This window comes from Mobula hypostoma, chromosome 6, assembly GCF_963921235.1.
Source record: "Mobula hypostoma chromosome 6, sMobHyp1.1, whole genome shotgun sequence".
Lineage (NCBI taxonomy): Eukaryota > Metazoa > Chordata > Chondrichthyes > Myliobatiformes > Myliobatidae > Mobula > Mobula hypostoma.
Window position 1 is genome coordinate 20153915 of NC_086102.1, and position 21379 is coordinate 20175293.

Below are 21379 nucleotides of genomic sequence, written 5' to 3' on the forward strand. Positions count from 1 at the left end.
ATGACCTCCATTTCTCTATTACATTCTTTCCATAAAACAAATTGTCCCAATCCACTCCTTCTAAATCCTTTCGCATCTCCTCAAAGTTAGCCTTTCTCCAATCAAAAATCTCAACCCTGGGTCCAGACCTATCCTTCTTCATAATTATATTGAAACTAATGGCATTGTGATCACTGGACCCGAAGTGCTCCCCAACACAAACCTCCGTCTCCTGACCTATCTCATTCCCTAACAAGAGATCCAACACTGCCCCTTCTCTAGTTGGTACCTCTATGTATTGCTCTTGAAAGACAGTCCGATGTTGGTCTCTGAAACAGCGGTCACAGTGTCAACAGGTGCTGCAGGGATCCTCATATTTGAAGTTTTATTGTCCTTTTTCAAAGTGTGTGTAAAAGGTGTTGAGGTCCTCCGGGAGTGAAACGTCACTGCCATTCATGATATTAATATTAATATTAATGACACTCATGGCATCCATGATATCGAGGAGCAGATAGGCAGATAGATTCTAGAAAAGGTATAATAATAACAGGGTTGTCGTAGTGGGAGATTTTAATTTCCCAAATATTGATTGGCATCTCCCTAGAGCAAGGGGTTTAGATGGGGTGGAGTTTGTTAGGTGTGTTCAGGAAGGTTTCTTGACACAATATGTAGATAAGCCTACAAGAGAAGAGGCTGTACTTGATCTGGTATTGAGAAATGAACGTGGTCAGGTGTCAGGTCTCTCAGTGGGAGAGCATTTTGGAGATAGTGATCACAATTCTATCTCCTTTACCATGGCATTGAAGAGGGATAGGGACAGACAAGTTAGGAAAGTGTTTAATCGGAGCAAGGGGAAATATGAAGCTACCAGGCAGGAACTTGGAAGATTAAATTGGGAACAGATATTCTAGGGAAATGTACAGCAGAAATGTGGGAAATGTTCAGGGGATATTTGCATGGAGTTCTGCATAGGTACGTTCCGATGAGACAGGGAAAGGATGGTAGGGTACAGGAACCGTGGTGTACAAAGGCTGTTGAAAATCTAATCAAGAAGGAAAGAAAAGCTTACGAAAGGTTCAAAAAAACTAGATAATGATAGAGATCTAGAAAATTATAAGGCTAACAGGAAGGAATTTAAGAATAAAATTAGGAGAGCCAGAAGGGGCCATGAGAAGGCCTTGGCGAGCAGGATTAAAAAAAACCCCAAGGCATTCTACAAGTATGTGAAGAACAAGAGGATAAGACATGAGAGAATAGGACCAATCAAGTGTGACAGTGGAAAGGTGTGTATGGAACCAGAGGAGATAGCAGAGGTACTTAATGGATAATTTGCTTCAGTATTCACTTCGAGAAAGGATCTTGGCGATTGTTGGGATGACTTACAGTGGACTGAAAAGCTTGAGCATATAGACATTAAGAAAGAGGATGTGCTGGAGGTTTTGGAAAGCATCAAGTTGGGTGAGTCTCCTGGACCAGACGAGATGTACCCCAGGCTACTTTGGGAAGCGAAGGAGGAGATTGCTGAGCCTCTGGCAATGATCTTTGCATCATCAATGGAGATGGGAGAGGTTCCAGAGGATTGGAGGGTTGCAGATGTTGTTCTCTTATTCAAGAAAGGGAGTAGAGATAGCCCAGGAAATTATAGGCCATTGAGTCTTAGTTCATTGGTTGGTAAGTTGATGGAGAATCCTGAAGGCAGGATTTACGAACATTTGAAGAGGCATAATATGATTAGGAATAGTCAGCATGTGTGGGCACGTAGCCAAGTGGATAAGGCACTCAACTATCAATCTGAAGGTCGTGAGTTCAAGCCCCAGCCGAGGCAGCGTGTTGTGTCCTTGAGAAAGGCACTTAATCACACAGTGCTCTGCAACGACACTGGTGCCAAGCTGTATGGGTCCTAATGCCCTTCCCTTGGACAACATCGGTGTCATGGAGAGGGGAGACTTGCAGCATGGGCAACTGCTGGTCTTCCATACAACCTTGCCCAGGCCTGCGCCCTGGAGAGTGAAGACTTTCCAGGTGCAGATCCATGTTCTCGCAAGACTAACGGATGCCTTTACCAGTCAGCATGGCTTTGACGAGCCTAATTGAATTTTTTGAGGATGTGACTAAACACATTGATGAAGATATAGCAGTAGATGTAGTGTCTATGGATTTCAGCAAGGCATTTGATAAGGTACCCCATGCAAGGCTTATTGAGAAAGTAAGGAGGCATGGGATCCAAGTGGACAATGCTTTGTGGATCCAGAACTGGCTTGCCCACAGAAGGCAAGAAGTGGTTGTAGATGGGTCATATTCTACATGGAAGTCAGTGACCAGTGGTGTGCCTCAGGGATCTGTTCTGGGATCCCTTCTCTTTGTGATTTTTATAAATGGCCTGGATGAGGAAGTGGAGGGATGGGTTAGTAAATTTGCTGATGACACAAAGGTTGGAGGTGTTGTGGATAGTGTGGAGGGCTGTCAGAGGTTACAGCGGGACATCAATAGGAAGCAAAACTAGGCTGAGAATTGGCAAATAGAGTTCTACCCAGATAAGTGTGAAGTGGTTCATTTTGGTAGGTCAAATATGATGGCAAAATATAGTATTAATGGTAAGATTCCTCCAGTGTTGAGGATCAGAGGGATCTTGGGGTCCGAGTCCATAGGACACTCAAAGCTGCCGCGCAGGTTGACTCTGTGGTTAAGAAGGCATACAGTGCATTGGCCTTCATCAACCATGGAACTGAGTTTAAAAGCCAAGAGGTAATGTTGCAGCTATGTAGGATCCTGGTCAGACCCCACTTGGAGTACTGTGTTCAGTTCTGGTCACCTCACTACAGGAAGGACGTGGAAACTATAGAAAGGGTTCAGATTTACAAGAATATTGCCTGGATTGGGGAGCATGCCTTATAAGAATAGATTAACTGAACTCGGCCTTTTCTCCTTGGAGTGGCGGAGGATGAGAGGTGACCTGATAGAGGTGTATAAGATAATGAGAGGCATTGATCATGTGGATAGTCAGAGGCTTTTTCCCAGGGCTGAAATGGCTAGCACAAGAGGGCATAGTTTTAAGGTGCTTGGAAGTATGTACAGAGGAGATGTCAGGTGTAGGTTTTTTACGCAGAGAGTGGTGAGCGCATGGAATGGGCTGCCAGCAACGGTGGTGGAGGCGGATACGATAGGGTCTTCTAAGAGATTCCTGGATAGGTGCATGGAGCTTAGAAAAATAGAGGGCTATGGGTAACTCTAGGTAATTTTTAAAGTAAGCGTATGTAGGGCACAGCATTGTGGGCTGAAGGGCCTGTATTGTGTTGTAGGTTTTCTGTGTTTCTATGTTTCTATTATGTTTCGCTTTGTAGGATATTGATGGGTTTTTAAAGAGGTTCAGAGCACAAAATGAGAGACAGACAAAATATACTGATTTGTTACAGTGTTGAAGGACGGCTCCCTGACTAGGCAAACAGCAGAATATTAATTAACAAAAAAAGATAATCTCTTAATTGTGGAATAACAGCAGAGATATGTCTGGCAAAATGCAGAAGATGGCCAGGGTTTCAGTGAAGGCCAATTAACAAGAACAATCATTCATCATCTTCCCCTACATTGATACCACGGTAATGAATCAGAATGTCCCACACCAGATCATTCATTTCAATGGCATTTTAAGTATCCATGGAAGTTAAATTACGAACAGGTCTCTATTTTTAAAAACTGCTCCTCATTTTAATTAATGCCCCCATCCATATAATTCCATAATTTTGGAATAAATTTCTAACACATGGTGGAATGGTCAGGACGGAGCTGCTTTCCGCATGGGAAACCTCTCCATTAGCAGTACCTTATTTTTATTTAGAGATAAATGGAAAATCATACAAAAAGTAGTGGATACAGCCCAGTCCCTCACAGGTAAAGCCCTCCCCACCATTGAGCACAAGATGTTGTCATAGGAAAGCAGCATCCATCATCAGGGATGCTCACCACCCAAGACATGCTCTCTTCTCACTGCTGTCATTGGCAAGAAAGTACAAGAGCCTCAGGACCCGCACCACCAGGGTCAGGAACAGCTATTATCGTGCAACCATCGGCACTTGAACCAAAGTTTATAACTTCACTTGTCCTATGTTCTCACAATATATGGACTCACTTTCGAAGATTCTTCATCTCATATTCTCGATATTTATTGCTTATTTATTATTATTATTATTATTATTATTTCTTTTTGTATTTGCACAGATTGTTGTCTTTTGCACACTGGTTGAACACTTAAGTTGTAGTGGCCTTTATTAGATTCTGTAATTCTATTAAGGATTTATTGAGTATGCCCGCAAGGAAATGAATCTCAGGGTTGCATATGGTGACATACATGTACTTTGATAATAAATTTATTTTGAACTTTGAACTTTAGATATAGCATGGCATCAGGACCTTCCAACCCAATGATTCTGTGCAGCCCACTTGGACCCATGTGACCAATTAATCTACTGACCTAATGTGGGATGAAACCGGAGTATCCAAAGGAAATCCACACAGTCATGGGGAGAATGTACAGACTCCTTACAGGGAGCAACAGTACACAGAGTGGAATACTGACCGGGGAATAATGTGCCTCAGGAATCTCCTAGACTGCCTTCATGCTCATCTTTGTGTCTGTCTGATTGCAATCTGTTGGCCAACAGAATCACCAACTTCTGAAATGTGCTATGCACAAAGCAAGCAGCCTCCTGATGATATGAGCTGTTGTTCAACCACCAAAACCTAAAGCTCCAGCTCTGATGCGGTTGATGCTTCCAACAACTGTGGTTTTCCAGGATCTGGAAACATCCCGGAATTCCCACACAGCTTGGGATGTAATTTCTGTGTATATGCAGTTCTCTGCCATGTCTATATTTAATCAGCTCAACTAACAAAAAGTTCAAGTTCAACTTTATTGTATGCATGTACCGTATACCTCCAAAGGAAAAAACTGTCCTACGGACCAATATGCACATGATACATATTACTCAGCCACAACACATGAAGTAATATTACTACAAATAAATTAACCAATAATAAAATATATCCCAGAAGACTGAGGTCAAGCATAAGGTACATTTACAACACAAGTTAAAAAGTAAGCAGTAGAATGCTACTGGCACTTCATAACTGAATAAGGAAACAAAATAAGAAACATAATTAAAATAATCTTATTAGACTACTAACAATTTTACTTCAGGGGAACAAACAAAGTGCTGGACGAACTTAGTTGAAGGACCTCAATCTGAGAAGTTGATGGTCGATTTCCCTCCAAAGATACTGCCTGACCTGTTGAGTTCCTCCATCGTTTTGTTTGCTGCTCCAGATTACAGCGTCTGCAATCTCATGTGTACTTAAGGCACTTTACAAATTCCTCAGTTTTATATTCATAACTAAATATTTGTTTAAACATTCCGGTGATCTGTTTTGTTCAAACTTTTGAATCTCACTTGGGTTTTATTTCCTATGCTAAATGTGGAGTGAAGTCAGAAATCAGAGGCGCAAAGGGACGAGGGGGTCCTACTGCAGGATTCCCTAAAGGTTAACTTGCAGGTTGACCTGGTGGTAAGGAAGACAAATGCAATGCTAGCTTACATTTTGAGCGGACTTGAATATAAAAGCAAAGAGGTAATGCTGAGGCTTTATAAGGCATTGGTCAGACTGCATGTGGAGAATTGTGAGCAGCTTTGGGGCCCTTATCTAAAGAAGAATGTGCTGGCGTTGGAGAGGGTCCAGAGGAGGTTCACAAGAACAATCCTGGGAATGAAAGGGTTACTGTATGAGAAGTGTTTGATGGCTCCGGGCCTGTACTTCGCTGGAGTTTAGAAAATGATGGGGGATCTTACTGAAACCTATTGAATATTGAAATCCCTAGACAAAGTGGACATGGAGAGGATATTTCCTATAGCGGAAGAGTCTAGGAACAGAGAGCACAGCTTCAGAATACAAGGACATCCCTTTAGAACAGAGATGAGTAGGAACTTCTTTAGCCAGAGGACAGTGAATCTCTGGAATTCATTGCCACAGATGGCTGTAGAGTCTAAGTAATTGAGTATATTTAAAGCGGGGCTTGATAGGTTCTTGATTAGTAAGGACATCAAAGGTTACAGGGAGAAGGCAGGAGAATGGGGATGAGAGAGCTAATAAATCAACCATGATGGAATGGTGGAGCAGACTAGATAGGCCAAATGGTATAATTCTGCTCCTATATCTTACGGTCTTATAGTACTATATACCTTAATTTCCTTAATACAGCAATCAGAAAAAAAATCTAACTTAAATATCCTCAGCCACTGAGCCTGTGGAGCTCCTTTGGGTAGAATATAAATACATTTCTTCTCATAATGGTTCTGAATTCCAATCCCTTATTTCAGACTGTGACTCCTGGCTTTATTGTAACATTACTGTTTTTACATCTACCTTGTTAAGCCCCATGATCTTCCATGTTTCAATTGAACCACATCTCTTGCTTCTGAACTCTAGAGGGCACAGGCCCAAGCAGCTTAATATTTTACAGGGCAATCTCTGCATCCTCAGGAATATACACGGAATCTGTGAAAAAGTGTGAGCAAAGAAGTGGAGAAACTCTTTATTCAATCAAATTAACTAATCGTCATTTAGGAAGGTAGTAAATATCCACTACCAATTATAAAGCAAACTGATATGAATACCAAAACTTTAATAACCCGGATGGAATTAGGAGAATCAAATGGACAGAAAATATTAATGTAGCTATTTCCCCAACAGTAATTTCAATCCAATGTTAGAAAACTCCATACTTAAAAAGAACCAGGGAGGATATTTAACAGTAATTAACGCATCGCGCCGTTAATAAATACTCTTACTTCTGAATGAATCTGCCCTTGAATTTTCCAAGTAGAACATGAATGCTAGTACAGCATGATGCGACCGTTTTCTTCTTCTCCTGCCTTAATACCAAAACCATGGATCCGCTCACTAACAGGAACAATGACATTGGTTTGCTCCCTGAATGGTGGAGGCAGAGTTAGCGGTCAGAGCGTCTCGCAGTAACTCGGCGTGATGCTCCTGGTGCAGTCTCATCACGGAACGCTGAGTTCGTTCGCGAAAACCGCAACGGCGTCCCCGGTTTGGAGAAGGACGGCACCTCCAAAGACAACTGGATCCCCTCCGTCAAATACTGTACACAAATACGTGTATTTACTGTCAGGTTTCCGTTTTACATTGGCGTTCACTGAATCTCTGATTCCTGGTCCAGGAAAGCATGGAAAAGGAATTCCACAGGAAAGAGTTCCACAATCCAGCGTTCCAGTGGAGAATGGCGCTCAACAGAGCGAAATGCTAGGCAAGCTATAATTTCACATCCAATTACCTATTGCACCGCAGACGTGTATCTCTCTCTCTCTCTTCCCCTCCCTCCCTCTCTCTCTCTTTCTTCCAGTCTCTCTCACTCACTCTCTCTCTCACTCACTCTCTCTCTACCCCTCTCCCCCCCTCTTCCCCCTCTCTCTCTCTTCCCCTCCCTCCCTCTCTCTTACTCACTCTCTCTTCCAATCTCTCTCACTCACTCTCTCTCGCTCTCTCTCTCTTCCAGTCTCTCTCTCTCTCTCTCACTCTCTCTGTCTGTCTATCTCTCTCTCTCTCTCTGTCTCTCTCTCCGCAATCCCTTCCAATATTCACGATTCCAGTCGAAATGTGTTGGAGTAACTTTTATCATAAATTACCAGTTTAAAGATGTATTGAAATCATACTCTGCTTTGTCAAGAGTCATTGCTTTTGACAGCTGTTTGTCCTGGTGGAGAGGCGCGCAGGGGGGTACATTCAATATAAGCAGAATTATTGATCCATTTAACTGCGGGGTGGGGGAGCAGAATTGTCTAATGAAGACTTCAAACGCCTTTGTCAAAAGGCAACAAAAGAACATAGTTCTGAAATGTTTCAGTAGAGTTGTGAAGGGTTCCGTATATCAAAGTCTGGCTAAGTCAATTAGTTCCATAAGACAAAGGAGCAGAATTAGGACATTCGGACAATCGAGTCTGCTCCGTCATTCCGTTATGGCTGATTTATTATCCCTCTCAATCCTACTCTCCTGCCTTCTCCCCGTAGCCTTTGAGACCCTTACTAATCAAGAGCCTGTCGAGACCTCCGCCTTAAATATACCCAATAACTTAGCCTCCACAGCGGTCTATGGCAATGAATTCCAGATTCACCACCTTCTGACTAAAGAAATTCCCCTTCATCTCCGTTCGAAATGGACGCCCTTGAAATAAGAATTCCCTAAAATAAGAATGTGTTTCTGTCGAGCTCTGTGGAATTAGCTGCGATTGTGGTTGTTGCTGCGTTCACCAGCAACTTTCATGTGTGTTGCGATTGTGGTGTTCAGTTTGCAGGGAAATACTAGCGAAGAGCTGAACTGCTCCGCCAAATGTTTAAGAGCTACTTCGGAGATGCTGCAATCAGACAAACGGAAAGTCACGCCCTCCGGCCCCTGGGTGGGATAATTTGTCCTGTTTAAAGACCTGGAGAATCGGCGAGGGGATGTCACTTGTTGCTGGACTGACTCACTGACTGGCTCAGCAGTGAAATAATGGAAACTGCATTTTACTGTGTCCGGGCCAAAGTCACACAGACCTGCCACTGCTGCAGGGGGAGGCAAGCAGAGACAGGGAACTCCGGGCAGGCTCAGAGGTAAGATCAGGCACTCGATTGCATTCGAAAGCAGATGGCGTGTGTTATTTACAGAAAATTCCCGCTTACAATAATATGTTTACACTTTATATTAAACCCATTCGTCTGATACCAGCGTCAGAATTGTGAAGCATCGGGAAGTGACGGCAACGAATTTTGTTTACTAATAATGAGATTAAAATTGTGTAATTCAATAAGTGTAAACAAAATAGAGCCGAGATCACCCTTAAAAAAACTTTCACGAGTAGTGCGTTAAGTAGTTTCCATTTTCTGAGTTTAGAGTTTTGTTCTCATGTTGTAAATTATTTGGCGTTTAGATATTAAACTCATTAAAAAGGGAGCTTTGTTTCTCTCCTGATTTATTTATTTTGTTAAAACGATGACATAATCTCCTTTGTGCACAGTTCCCCGGCGTTATGGAGACCTTGGGTTGTCACAGCCAGAGACACGGAAAAGCGCAAGCGAAGCTCGGTAAGGAAGTGATTCTCGCGGCCCCACCTGTTCACCTCCGCTCGAACGGTGAAGCTGAACTTAAATCGCTTCGTTTGGGGACGTCCCTTAAGTCTTTTCCACAGCCTTAACATCACAATTACTGTAAACTCCACAGTAAGGACAATTAAAACAGGCAAAAAGAAAAACACGGGGTGTTTCAGTATCTGAGATAAGATTGATTCACCATAACTCCAAATATCCATATGGCATAGGACTAGAATTAGGCCATTCAGTCCGTTGAGTCTGTTCCGCGATTCTATCATGACTGATTTATTAACCCTCTCAACCCCATTCTCCCGCCTTCTCCCTGTAACCTTTGACGCCCTTACTAATTAAGAATCCGCCACCCTTCACTTTAAGTATTACCCAATGTCTTGGCCTCCACAGACAAATATCATTTCACTTTCACACACCTATTAATTTACCTTAATTCTGAGACATTTATGATTACTTATACTGAATATACAAACCTTTCCCACTTCATTTCCCCTTTATATATACCGCTTTCTACGGGATCCTTGTAGTTTGTTTTTGTTGCTATTTTATTGTACTTTTGATTAATGACGCTTCCAGCTCTTCTGGTTTGCTGGTTCCGCCGAGAATAACTAGCATTCTCTATCTTTCCAATGCGTTTGCCTTTTTAATATGGATACCGAGTATTTCCTCGACAACCTGATGAAAGATTATGAGGCCTTTACAAAGTTAGCGGATGGCGGCAGCCACTCTGATCTGATTGAACAGTGCCGTTCAAAATGGAGCTCAGTATTGTACCCCTTGGGATTGGAGCAGACTTCACAGGTTGGATAAGGAATTAGTTGTGTGTGAGATGTGGTTATTAATAGCAACAGAGTTCGGTGAGGGCCAATTAGTATTGGAGTCCCACAGGGGATCAGTTTTATAACGAGCATTCTTCTTCACGACTTTCATTAATGATTCCGATAACCCCACTGGGAAATGATCCACGAGTATATATTCATGGAGTTAGATATGCATGCATAAGAGTTAAGAACTGAGGTACAGAGCAAATTTTAAACATCTGGATCCAAGCACTGTGAGGGACTCTCTCTCTATGCCTGGCAGGTGTCTTTCAATATAAACAAGTGCTGCAGGATGCATTTGGCAAGGGTAATTGCAAACATGTTCGCAGCATACAAGATTATGCACTCAAGGTTGCTGAGCAACAGAAAAATTTGGGGTTATAGTTCATGGATTAATGATGGTCCGTTCCCAGTGTTCCAAAGGCAAATAGGATTAAAGATGTACTTCCAGGATAATTAATATAAAAACTATATAAGCCCTCTTTTTTATGAGGTCTGGGTCCAATTGTGTTGAGAATATTGTGCCCACTCATGCACGGGACTAGGTTTAACAAAAGCTAATTGATATCTAGTTCAGATGTCTTAGGTTTTCCGCTCATGTATACGGAACTGGCATTTGCATTTTGCAAAAAAGAAAGTTTAGGGAATATCACTGAGATCTTAAAATAACTAAAGATCTTGTTCCTGACAACAGTTTCTGTGTAAGTTATGAAGATATAGGTACAGGTTAGATGTCGGGAAGTGATGCTTTCATGGAAAGGTTTTGATCTCTGCAATGTATTATCACCTAATGTACTGGATGTGGACTTTCTGTAAACGTTCAAAACAGAATCGAACAAGCTTCCACTTGTAGGTGGATAAACGGCATTTAGAGAAATTGGTCTTAGAGCATTCTTTCTGGGAATAGATAGGAATTTTGCAGCCAGTTTCAATAAATTAACCCAAGAATTTTGCTGAATAGTTTGTTTTTTTTTTGCCTAGCGGAATGTGTTGTTCCAAGATGGATTTTATTTTTGGAAATAGAAAATAAATTTTGTTTTATGAAGAACATTTCATGACCTCTAGAAGTTATGAAATATTCTACAGTGATTTAAGCCTGTTATTCCTTTAATGTAGAAAATGCAGCAGATAATATGCTCACAACAGGCCCACACTAATGGCATTTTAGTGAGAGGCAGATAAATATTAGCCATGCCCCTGGGGACAATGCCACTACTCTTCTAGAAAATAGCACTATTGAATCTTTGATATCGACCTGAAATGGGAAATAGACCAACTTAATCTCTTATCCAATGACACAATATTCTCAGTAATACACTAGATTGTTAGAGCAAAGATATCAGGAATGAGATTGAAACCACAAGTTCTAGTTTAGATCCTAGAGTACTAGAGTCCAACTGAGATACAGCTGACTTGCTCTCAGATGAGAGCAGCTAATACAACCAACTCCCCCCCACCCAGCCTATTTTTCATATACTTATTTTCCAATGCGGTATTTTTGTTTTTCATTATGATATAGATGATACAGGTTGTTCTGTTCATATTCACCTGAGCACTTCTATTTAAGTTTCCATGTTTTAACAAGTATTTGTTGTGGTAGCATTATGCTGCAGTGTTGACTGGCTTTGTGGCTGTGAAATCACTTTCGTTAATTTTAGCTTTGAATGTTATTTGCTTACTTATTATTGTTTACATGATTTGTTCTTTTTTTGCACATTTTGGTGTTCTTGCTAAATGGGTTCTATTGGGCTTCTTTGTTTTGTGGCTGCCTGTTTGATAATTTGATAATAAATGTACTTTGAACTTTGAATTAAACTAACAGCTACCCAGGAACTTGGGTGAAAATTTAGGTTTCAATTTTTTTACACAAGTAAGTTTGATGGAATACTGTGAAAAACCTAAGCAATAACCAATTATTTTTGTTGTAAAGGTGCTTCCGTGCATCACCAAGATAAGACTGAACAAGCTAATTACAACTGGGAAGTGAATTTTTCAGCCTGTAGTTTTAGTTCAGGTTTTTTTTTAGTTTTCGATTACAATTTTGTAGGATAGTATATTTTTATTATGAAAATATCAGATATATCAACTTTAACTCTCTTTAAGGTGAAACTAAATTGAAGTTGCTAATAACGTGGATCAACATTTTATAACAGTGGTTTATCTGTGGAGACACTGGAGGCTTTTCCTTTGTTTTTCATCAAATCGAAACAACCATTAAAGCAAAAATATTCAAACTGCACAATAGGAGCTGAATACATTCAGCTACAATCCTCACCCTCTTCCATTTTACCTTGAAAGAGATCAGTACTTTTCATTTGGGAAGAGACAATTCTATTGTTTAAACATAAGTGCCATTTTCAGGTTTAGAATTAACGCAAGTTGAGAGAAATATTTACAATGGAGCAAATTAAAGAAGTAACAGCAGGAATTATTGTTTCGAGTCAAGTCGTGTGTGTAGTTATACAGTATATTGCGTTAAGATGATCGGATTTGTTTTATTTCAAAGACTTGTTTAATGAAACTACTTCTATTGCTAAACTAACTTACTAAAACGTTTCCTGACACCCAACAAAGCTGGAGAAAAGACACTGAGCAATTTAAGGATTAACAAATGCAGGTGCCTTAGGCGCGGGTTGGGGTAGGTTTTGAGAACAATTTTGAAGATAAAGGCCCACTGATCAAATTGAGGGATTTCAAGGAAATGGTCCCAGCGGCTCTGCAGGTGAAGGGGTGATGAGTAGAACGCAGAGAAAACGATGAGACTGTGGAGGGGCTGTTGAAAACAACAGCGACTTTCTCCAATACAGGAACGAAAGGAAACTACGACTAAAGCACAGCCAAATTCCAATAATTACAGTCAAATGGCAATCTCTTGAATTAGAAGCATCCAGACAGCCCTGACTCGCTTAAACTGCAAGTTCTGAAACAGCTAAGCTTTTTTTTAACCACAATATTTGGTTCCAGGAAGACATGGGTTAGTCATAGCTAAAACAAAACCTGACGAAGGCAAGGTGTTATTTTTTTTCATTGGCTTCGCGTTTTAAATGACTGGCTGTGCTAATGTCCAAGAAAAAGCGCGACATGTTATTTCAGGATCCTTTTCAACTTTCTTTTTACTTCACAGCTGGACTCAGTTCCTGACGGTTCAGAGAGCAGGCAATCCTTGGGATTTAAACACCCCGTCAGGTGCGTAACAACCTCGCCTGGCTCTGCGGCTAAATTTTGTCTACAACCTTTATTTTAACATTTCATGTTCAGTGGTTAGTAGCCGCCGAATTAAAAAAAGAACTTTACGTTTCTCGCTCCAGTAAAATGACATAAGTTAATTATAGGAATATTAACGTAATTGAGCACATTGTTATCAGTAGACAATAGTTCAACCGAAACTGTTTGGTTTATGGGTCTGGCGTGTTTGATTTCCCAGGCTATACCTGCCTAGATCTAAGGCTGACCATTACCTGCACCTCATGGGAGAAAAGGTCCTGGCGAGTTTCCCCGTCCAGGCAACAATGCACTTTTATAATGACGACTCGGACACGGAAGAGGAGGAGGAGCAGGAGGAATTCGTGTCCCTTGACTTGGAATCGGAAGATGCTCCGGAAACAGCAGAGATGTTTTGGAAACAGTGAGCGGAGTCAGCGGCGGAGATGGATCGGCTTCAAAGCGGAAAGGATGTCTTCCGAAAGTGATATCATGACAACAGTCCTGAACCGACTCAACTCTCAGTTCTCTATCTACAACTGCTGCAATTGAAATTATTATTTGCATTTATCATTGCAAGGAAATGACAATTTGCACTGTTGTGTATGTGTATATATATGAATATATTTTCTAGGTTTATTTTATTACTGTAAGAAGTTTAAAAATAAACTTTCACAAGGAGTCAAAATTTAACAGTCTCCAACTAAACACAACTAATTACTAAATGGGCACATTCTGTTATATAACACTATTTTAAAAAGTTTTAAATACGTGCTTTAAATACAAAGACGTATTTTGCTGTTAGTGAGTTGAGGCCCTGCTTTGTTGGCGACGGAAAGAGGCGACAGTTGCGTGTTGCACGCAGCATAAAACTCGCTGACTGGATAGGTCTCAGACAACGCATTTCGCCGTATGTCTGATGTGCACGTGAGAAGTAAAGCTAATCTTTGATTTTGTTAAATGATGTAACACCGAAAAGAGTTTCGAAGGCACGTGGATGGCGAGATGGTCTCAAACATTGTCCTTTCATTGCATCTTTGAATATTGGCACTAAAACGAGCATTGATACAAAATAATGTCGGTACGTCGTGGTTAGCAGCGTACTAACCACCCGGGTTCAATTCCCGCCGCTGCCTGTAAGTGCCCGCGTGGGTTTCCCCTCACAGTCCAAAGACCCACCGGTTGGTAGGTTAATTGGTCATATAAATCGTCCCGTAAATATGCCAGGATTACGGATTGTTGGACGGCGCGGCCCAGGAAAAGCCCATTCCACTGCAGTATGATAATAATTAATTAATTAATTAATTAATTAACATTAATGTCAAATTAAAGTAATTTTAATTAAACTGCAATTTGACATTAATTTCATAAGTATCTGCATCCTGAATTTGGAGTAAAGGCTCTCCTGATACCACAGTAAAGGTAGAGAACCTCTAAAGGTTTCCGAACTTGGTATTGTGCGGGAGAGGAAGAGGCTGAGTTTACTGTGATGTCGTGCTCCATCTGCAGTAAGCAGCCCGTCATTTTGAGCTGGCGGTGCAATTGGACTAAACGTGTCTTTAGATTATATGGTATTAGTTCTGAACTTCAGTCCTTAAGATATAAAGGGAAATGATAGTAAATATATTTTCACTCTGGTGGCACTTACGCCACTGGTGTTTAGGGCTGCAGTAAAGGTCCTCCATTACTGGCGGTGTTTAGGGCTTCCTTCATTGTGTCAATAGCTTCCTCTTGATTTTCACTCCTGTCATTCCTGCGAGTCCCGGGTGGAGTCTCAGGAATACCATCGCACTCCGGTGTAGCAGGATTCTTCATTGCTGTTTCTGTAACAATTTTGTTTTACCACTCAGGGGTGTTAGCCCTGATCTGAACTGCAAAAGGTAGAGGACCGATGAACCACTCTTAGTCTGGCCTCTACCCTTTAACCTGTTTGGCGTGGGTGACCCTCCCAAGAGTCATAGCATAAAGCTCTGACTCCAGCCAACATAGCTCTCCGGGTCATTGAGGCACGCAGGCCTCCAACCATGACAAAACTGTGGTCCTCTTGGATGTTAAAAACATAAGAACACAAGAAAATAGGAGCAGGAGTAGGCCATTGGGTGCCTCATGCCTGCCCCGCTGATGTATGCTGGCCTCATCTTCTTTGATGTTTCTCCATACCTCTCTGTTCTGCAAATACTCATTCAACTCACTTTAAAATGCTTTCAATAGTCAAATGTCCACCAGCCATTGGAGAAGAGATTTCCACATATGTCAGATGTAAATAATCAGCCCTCACCTTCTAGTTATGAACGTCAAAACATCTACCTTGTAAGCGCCATTAAAATTTTACCTCCTTGAATAAGGTCACCCCTCATTCATCTAAACTCCAAGAAACACAGACACAAACTATCTAGTCTCTCTTGGTAGAATCAGAATCAGGTTTATTAACATTAATGTGTGTGAAATTTGTTGTTCTGTGGCAGCAGTACCATGCAATACATAAAAAAAATTCTGTTACACTGAGAAATATTTTTAGAAAAACATAAATAGAGAGTGCAAAAGAGAGCAAAATAACAAAGTAGAGTTCATGGACTCATGGACCATTCAGAAATCTGATAACAGAGAAAGAGTCCTGACAAAAGGTCTCAGCCTGAAACGTCGACTGTACCTCTTCCGAGAGATGCTGCCTGGTCTGCTGCATTCACCAGCAACTTTGATGTGTGTTAACAGAGGAAAAGAAGCTGTTCCTAAATCATAGAGTGTGTGCCTTCAGACTCCTGTACCAAACTCCTCTTTGATGGTAGTAAAGAGAAACAAATGGATGACGGGGGTCCTTAAAAATGGATGTTGTCTGTTTGAGACACTGCCTTTTGACTACGTCCTCAGTGGATGGGAGGCTAGTGGCCATGACAGAGTTGGCTGAGTTTACAACCCTCTCATCCTAGGAACTAGCCTGATGAATCTCCTTTGTTCTGTTTCCAATGATACCAGATTTTTCAGGTAAGGGGACCAAAACTGTATGCAGTATTGCAGGTGAGGCCTCCCCAACACACAGTGCAATTGCAACTAAACCCTCCCTATTTTTAAATCCCAACCCATTTGCAATTAAGGCAAAAATGAAGCTTGCCACTATAGTTACTTGTTGCAAAAGCTGTTACAAATAATCATAATAGTTTTTCCTTTGATTATCAGTAATGCCCAACAGATTTGAATAATATAACATAAATAATTTAAAATAGTATATTTGTCTTTTTTTTCCTAATTTGTCAACATGTATGATAATGAGACATACTAGCAGAATTAGGCCATTTGGCATATTGAGTCTGCTCCGCCATTCCATCATGGCTGATTTATTATCTCTCTCAACCCCATTCTCCTGCCTTCTCCCTGTCACCTTTGACGCCCTTATTAACCTATCAACCTCTGCTTTAAATACATCTAATGACTTGGCCTTCACAGCTGTCTATGGCAATGAATTCCATAGAGTCACCATCCACTTATATATTTGTGTTTGTGTATGTGTGTGTATACATCTAGCCAGGGGTCACACAGAAGAGGGATTTCTCCCCTATGTACCTCAGTGCAACTTCCCCAGCCTATACTATTAATGACTTCATCAGAAGTTCAGCATTACTGAACTTGTTTTCATACAGTTTTGAAAACACTTTGTTAAGAAAAATATCATCCATTCTGAGTTCAATTGGTTAGAAGGGGGATCCATCTTTCTGTAGTGTGATGCCATGTTACTAAGGCAAGTATAACAAGGATCACAGCCAAAGCAGGTCTCCTTTCAATTAATCAGCAATGCACTTTCTACATCCTCCGATATCCATCTGTCTCATAGTTTCCATTGAACTCCCTGTAGAGATCTTATAAAGCAAGGAACTGCAATCAGTTTTCTGAGTGTTTGAATTGTGGAAGTGCTGTAGCAACCAGCAAGTTTATAGATGTTGCTATACTTCACTTTGAAATTAGACAGATCTTTCACCATTTTGTCCAAAGTAGATTTAAGTAATTGTTCCTCAGGTGAAAACTCTAGATTTCGATAAGATATGGGACCATTCCCTGAAAATGATATGCTTTGGTTGTTGTACGTTATTACAGACATCGAGCAATAACATTTGAAGCAAAAAAACTCCTACAAATATCTAAATATTTGTGCTGAATGAAGGCTTCATAAACGTATTTTGTTTCTTTTCCTCTGTATGAGTTTGTACAGTGACAAATAACAACTTGTTCAGCCAAGGTGAGGTTTACTTTGGGCCAACTCCATTCACATACACACAAACCATTGATCCCATGCCCCAAAGCACCGCCTCCTCAATCCAGCCCTTAACACAACCTCCAGAGAAACAAATGTCTACATGTTTTTGAGCAAAGGTCACTCCAACAGATTAAGAACCAAGTTAATTCCTTCAGAAATATTCTCATTTCAGTTTTAATTGTCAATAGCTAAGTCTAAATTGTGGTGGTGAGTGATTATTGGAATTGGATAAAATGGAGTGAAAAAGTAAATTAAAAAGGTTGAGAGGAACCTGGTGAATCTACTGCATGTCATTAAATTTCATTTCAAAAACACAATATGTTGCTCTTAATGGACTGCAAAGATTTGCAATGATAGAATATTGCATGGTGTTGGATTGGATTTGTTGGGGTTAGAGCACAATCCAAACAAATCCAACAATCGGGTCCCCTCATCAGAGGAAGGATGCGTAAACGTCAGAGAGGGTGCGGAGGAGATTTACCAGGATCCCGCCTGGATTACAGAGCAGTTCTTATGAGGATAGGTTGAGTGAGCTAGGGCTTTTCTGTCTGGAGTGAAGGAGAATGACAGGTGACTTGACAGAGGTGTACAAGATGATAGGAGTGGATAGCCAGAGTCTTTCCCAGAATGGAAATGGCTAATACAAAGGGGCATAATGTAAAGGTGATTGAAGGAAAGTATAGAGGGGGATGTCAGACGTAGGGTTTTTACACAGAGAATGGAGGGTACATGCAACAATTTTCTGGGGGTTGTGGTGGAAGCAAATGCATTAGCGACATTAAGAGAGTCTTAAACAGGCACATGGATGAAAGAAAAATGGAGGGCTATGTGCGAATGAAGGATTAGATTGGTCTTGGAGTAGATTAACAGGTCAGTATAACATAGCGTGCCAAAGGGGCTTTACAGTGTTGTACTGTTCTGTGTCTGATATTCTATTGGAGAAGGTACAGAGGTTGTTCATGACCTTAGGGATGAAAGGGTTAAGTGCAAGGGATGTTGTATGGTTCTGTGCCTGTACTCACTAGAGTTTAGAAGAATAAGCGGGAATCTCTTTGAAACCTATTGAATATTGAGAGGCCTTGATGGAGTGGACGTGGAGAAGATGTTTCCTCTAGTGGAGGAGTCTAGGGCCAAAGGGCACAGCCTCAGAATACAAGGACATACCTTTAGAACAGAGGTGAAGAGGAATTTCTTTAGCCAGAGAGTGGTGAATTTGTGAAATTCATTGCCACAGAAGGCTGAGGAGGCCAAGTCATTAGGTATATTTAAAGTGGAGGTTGATAGGTTCTTGATTAGTAAAGGCAAAAAAGGTAATGGTGAGAAGGCAGAAGCATGGGGTTGAAAGAGATAATAAATCACCCATAATAGAATGGCGGAGCAAACTCAATGGGCCGAATGGCTTAATTCTGCTCCAATGTCTTATTGTCTTCTAACAAAGTAAAACTTTCAGCGAAATCAAATGCACGTGAATAAATAATAAAGGATATTTTCAACTCTTTCTTCTACATTACAGAAGAATTTTCCTTGGAAGAAACATTAACAATAGGGAGACAGATTGCGTTAAATTCCTGCTTGAGATATTTTGTGAGTGTTTCACTGCCATTGATGATTTGAATGTAACCGTTGACTGGCCAGATTATTAGGTTGTGATGGGGGTTGATTCATAGAAATTTTATGACAGCATTGAGTGGTCTCAATCAGATTGCAATGATGCAATTTTGACTTCCGTACATCTATTAACTAAAAGGATTTCTCAATAGCTTATCAAAGAAATAAGCAACATACATCAAAGTTGCTGGTGAACGCAGAAGGCCAAGCAGCATCTATAGGAAGAGGTGCAGTCGACGTTTCAGGCCGAGACCCTTCGTCAGGACTAACAGAATAAAGAAATAAGCAACTTTAGTTTTATGATGTAGGAACTCTGACTAGCCAGCTGTTTCCTTAGGTATCTACAATTAGAATGGTTTTTACCTGACTATACACTACTTCGTTTAAGTTGTAATTACCTTCAAGATCCCATGTTAATAATCATTCTAGTCTCTTACCAGTTTTAGTGCAGAATTTTATCCTTGAAATACTCTCCCATTAGCATATGAAAGTATCAAAAGGATAATTTTTACCCTTTGTTGTGAATCTTCTTCCTCTCCTCAAGTTACTAGGGTGAGGAAGTAATGTTCATTTTGGTGCAGAGGGTGTTTCAACTTATGTCTCTCTGAAAATGATAAATGGCTCCAGGGGTCAAGAAATGCTACTGAGGTCTGCCTATTGACACATGCCAAAGGAACTTGGCTGCAGGTCTGTGTCTCAATAGCACTGAACAATTGCACCCTTCTGTTTGTATAAACAAAGAAGTATCTTAATATTACTTAAGTCCATGCATGCAGATGACTTAATTTTAGGTTCTAGGAGTTGAATCATTGACAAGCAGTAGCTAAACCTTTCTGTAAAATTCCCAATTGCATAGCATAAGCTAATATATAGATACACAAACATATAGACAGCATTTTAATCACTGATAATTGTAGATACACTTAGAGGCATGTAGAAGACAACTGTTCTTCCCAATCCAACAGCAACAAAGAATATTTCCTTGACACTTTATACAAATACCATCAGATACAAACAGCAAATGCAATCTCACTGGCTCTCCAATCAGCCCTGGATCACCTGGACAATAGTAATACTTACATCACGCTGCCATTTACTGATTACAGGTCAATGTTCAACAAAATCATACCCTCAGTTCTAATCAACAAGCTCCAAAACCTGGGCTTCTGCGCCTCCCTCTGCAAATGGACCCTTGACTTCCTCACCAGGAGACCTCACTCTGTGCGGATTGGAAATAAAATGTCCTCAATGCTGACAATCAACAATGGCGCACCTCAAGGATGCGTGCTTAGCATTTGTTCTATCTACACCCACAATTGTGTGGTTAGGCACAACTCAAACGCCGTCTAATAATTTGCCAATGACACAACATTTTGTTGACAGAATTTCAGATGGTGATGAGGAGGCATACAGGAGCAAGACACTGTAGATCAGCTGGTTGAGTGGTGTCGTCACAACATTCTTGCACTCAACATCAGTAAGACAAAGGAATTGATTGTGGACTTCAAGAAGGGGAAGCTGAAGGAATCCATACCAGTCCTCATCGAGGGATCAGAAGTAGAAAGGGTGAGCAGTTTCAAGTTCCTGGTTCTGAGGATCTATCTTGGGCCCAACATAATGAATCAGTTACAAAAAAGGCACAACAGCAGCTATATTTCATCAGGAATTTGAGGAGAATTGGTATGTCACCAAAGACATTCACAAATTCCTACAGACATAGTGTTGAGAGCATTTTAACTGGTGGCATCACCAATCTGATATGGAGAGGTCACCGCACAGAATCAAAAAAAAGCTGCAGAAAGCTGTAAACTCAGCCAGCTCATCATGAGCACCAGCCTCCCCAGCATCGAGGACAGCTTCAAAAGGTGATGCCTCAAAAAGATGACATCCATCCTTAAGGACCCCCATCACCCAAGACATGACCTCTTCTCATTTCTACCATCAAGGAGGAGGTTCAGGTGCCTGAAGACACACTCAGCATTTCAGGAACAGCTTCTTCCCCTCTGCTATCAGATTTCTGAATAGACAATGAATTGGTGAACACCACCTCAGTATTTTTATCTCTCTTTTTGCACTACTTGTTTAATTTAATTTTCATTTTTTTTATATATGCTGCTTATTGTAATTTATAGTTTTATCATTATGTATTGCAATACTGCTGCCACCAAACGACAGATTTCACGACACATGCCAATGATATTAAACCTGATTATGATTCGACACACTTTAAAGGACGAAGTATTAAGGGGCGCTAAAACATGGTAACAAACACAAAATGCTGAAGGGGATCAGCAGGCCAGGCAGCATCCATGGAGAGGAATAAGCAAACGACATTTTGGACTGAGACCCTTCATCAGGACTGGAAAGGAAGGGG

At 40.9% G+C, this 21379-nt stretch overlaps 2 protein-coding genes across 2 annotated transcripts in view; one reads left to right on the forward strand and one right to left on the reverse strand.

Annotated features, from left to right (window-relative positions):
- The window catches only part of hlcs (holocarboxylase synthetase (biotin-(proprionyl-CoA-carboxylase (ATP-hydrolysing)) ligase)), a 254168-nt gene that overhangs the window by 207480 nt on the left and 25309 nt on the right, over positions 1–21379 (reverse strand). The window lies entirely within an intron of this gene.
- ripply3 (ripply transcriptional repressor 3) lies at positions 8361–13827 on the forward strand. The gene is made up of 4 exons (XM_063049793.1): positions 8361–8640; positions 9045–9111; positions 13075–13136; positions 13375–13827. The coding sequence occupies exons 1-4, from the start codon at positions 8540–8542 to the stop codon at positions 13577–13579; spliced, it is 435 nt and encodes a 144-aa protein (XP_062905863.1). The 5' UTR covers positions 8361–8539; the 3' UTR covers positions 13580–13827.

Excerpts from the sequence above, each read along its gene's own strand:
- ripply3 (XM_063049793.1), top strand. The coding sequence starts at position 8,540 with ATGGAAACTGCATTTTACTGTGTCCGGGCCAAAGTCACACAGACCTGC. Across the intron at positions 8,641-9,044 it reads AACTCCGGGCAGGCTCAGAG|TTCCCCGGCGTTATGGAGAC; the intron begins GTAAGATCAGGC and ends CTTTGTGCACAG. Across the intron at positions 13,137-13,374 it reads GGATTTAAACACCCCGTCAG|GCTATACCTGCCTAGATCTA; the intron begins GTGCGTAACAAC and ends TTGATTTCCCAG.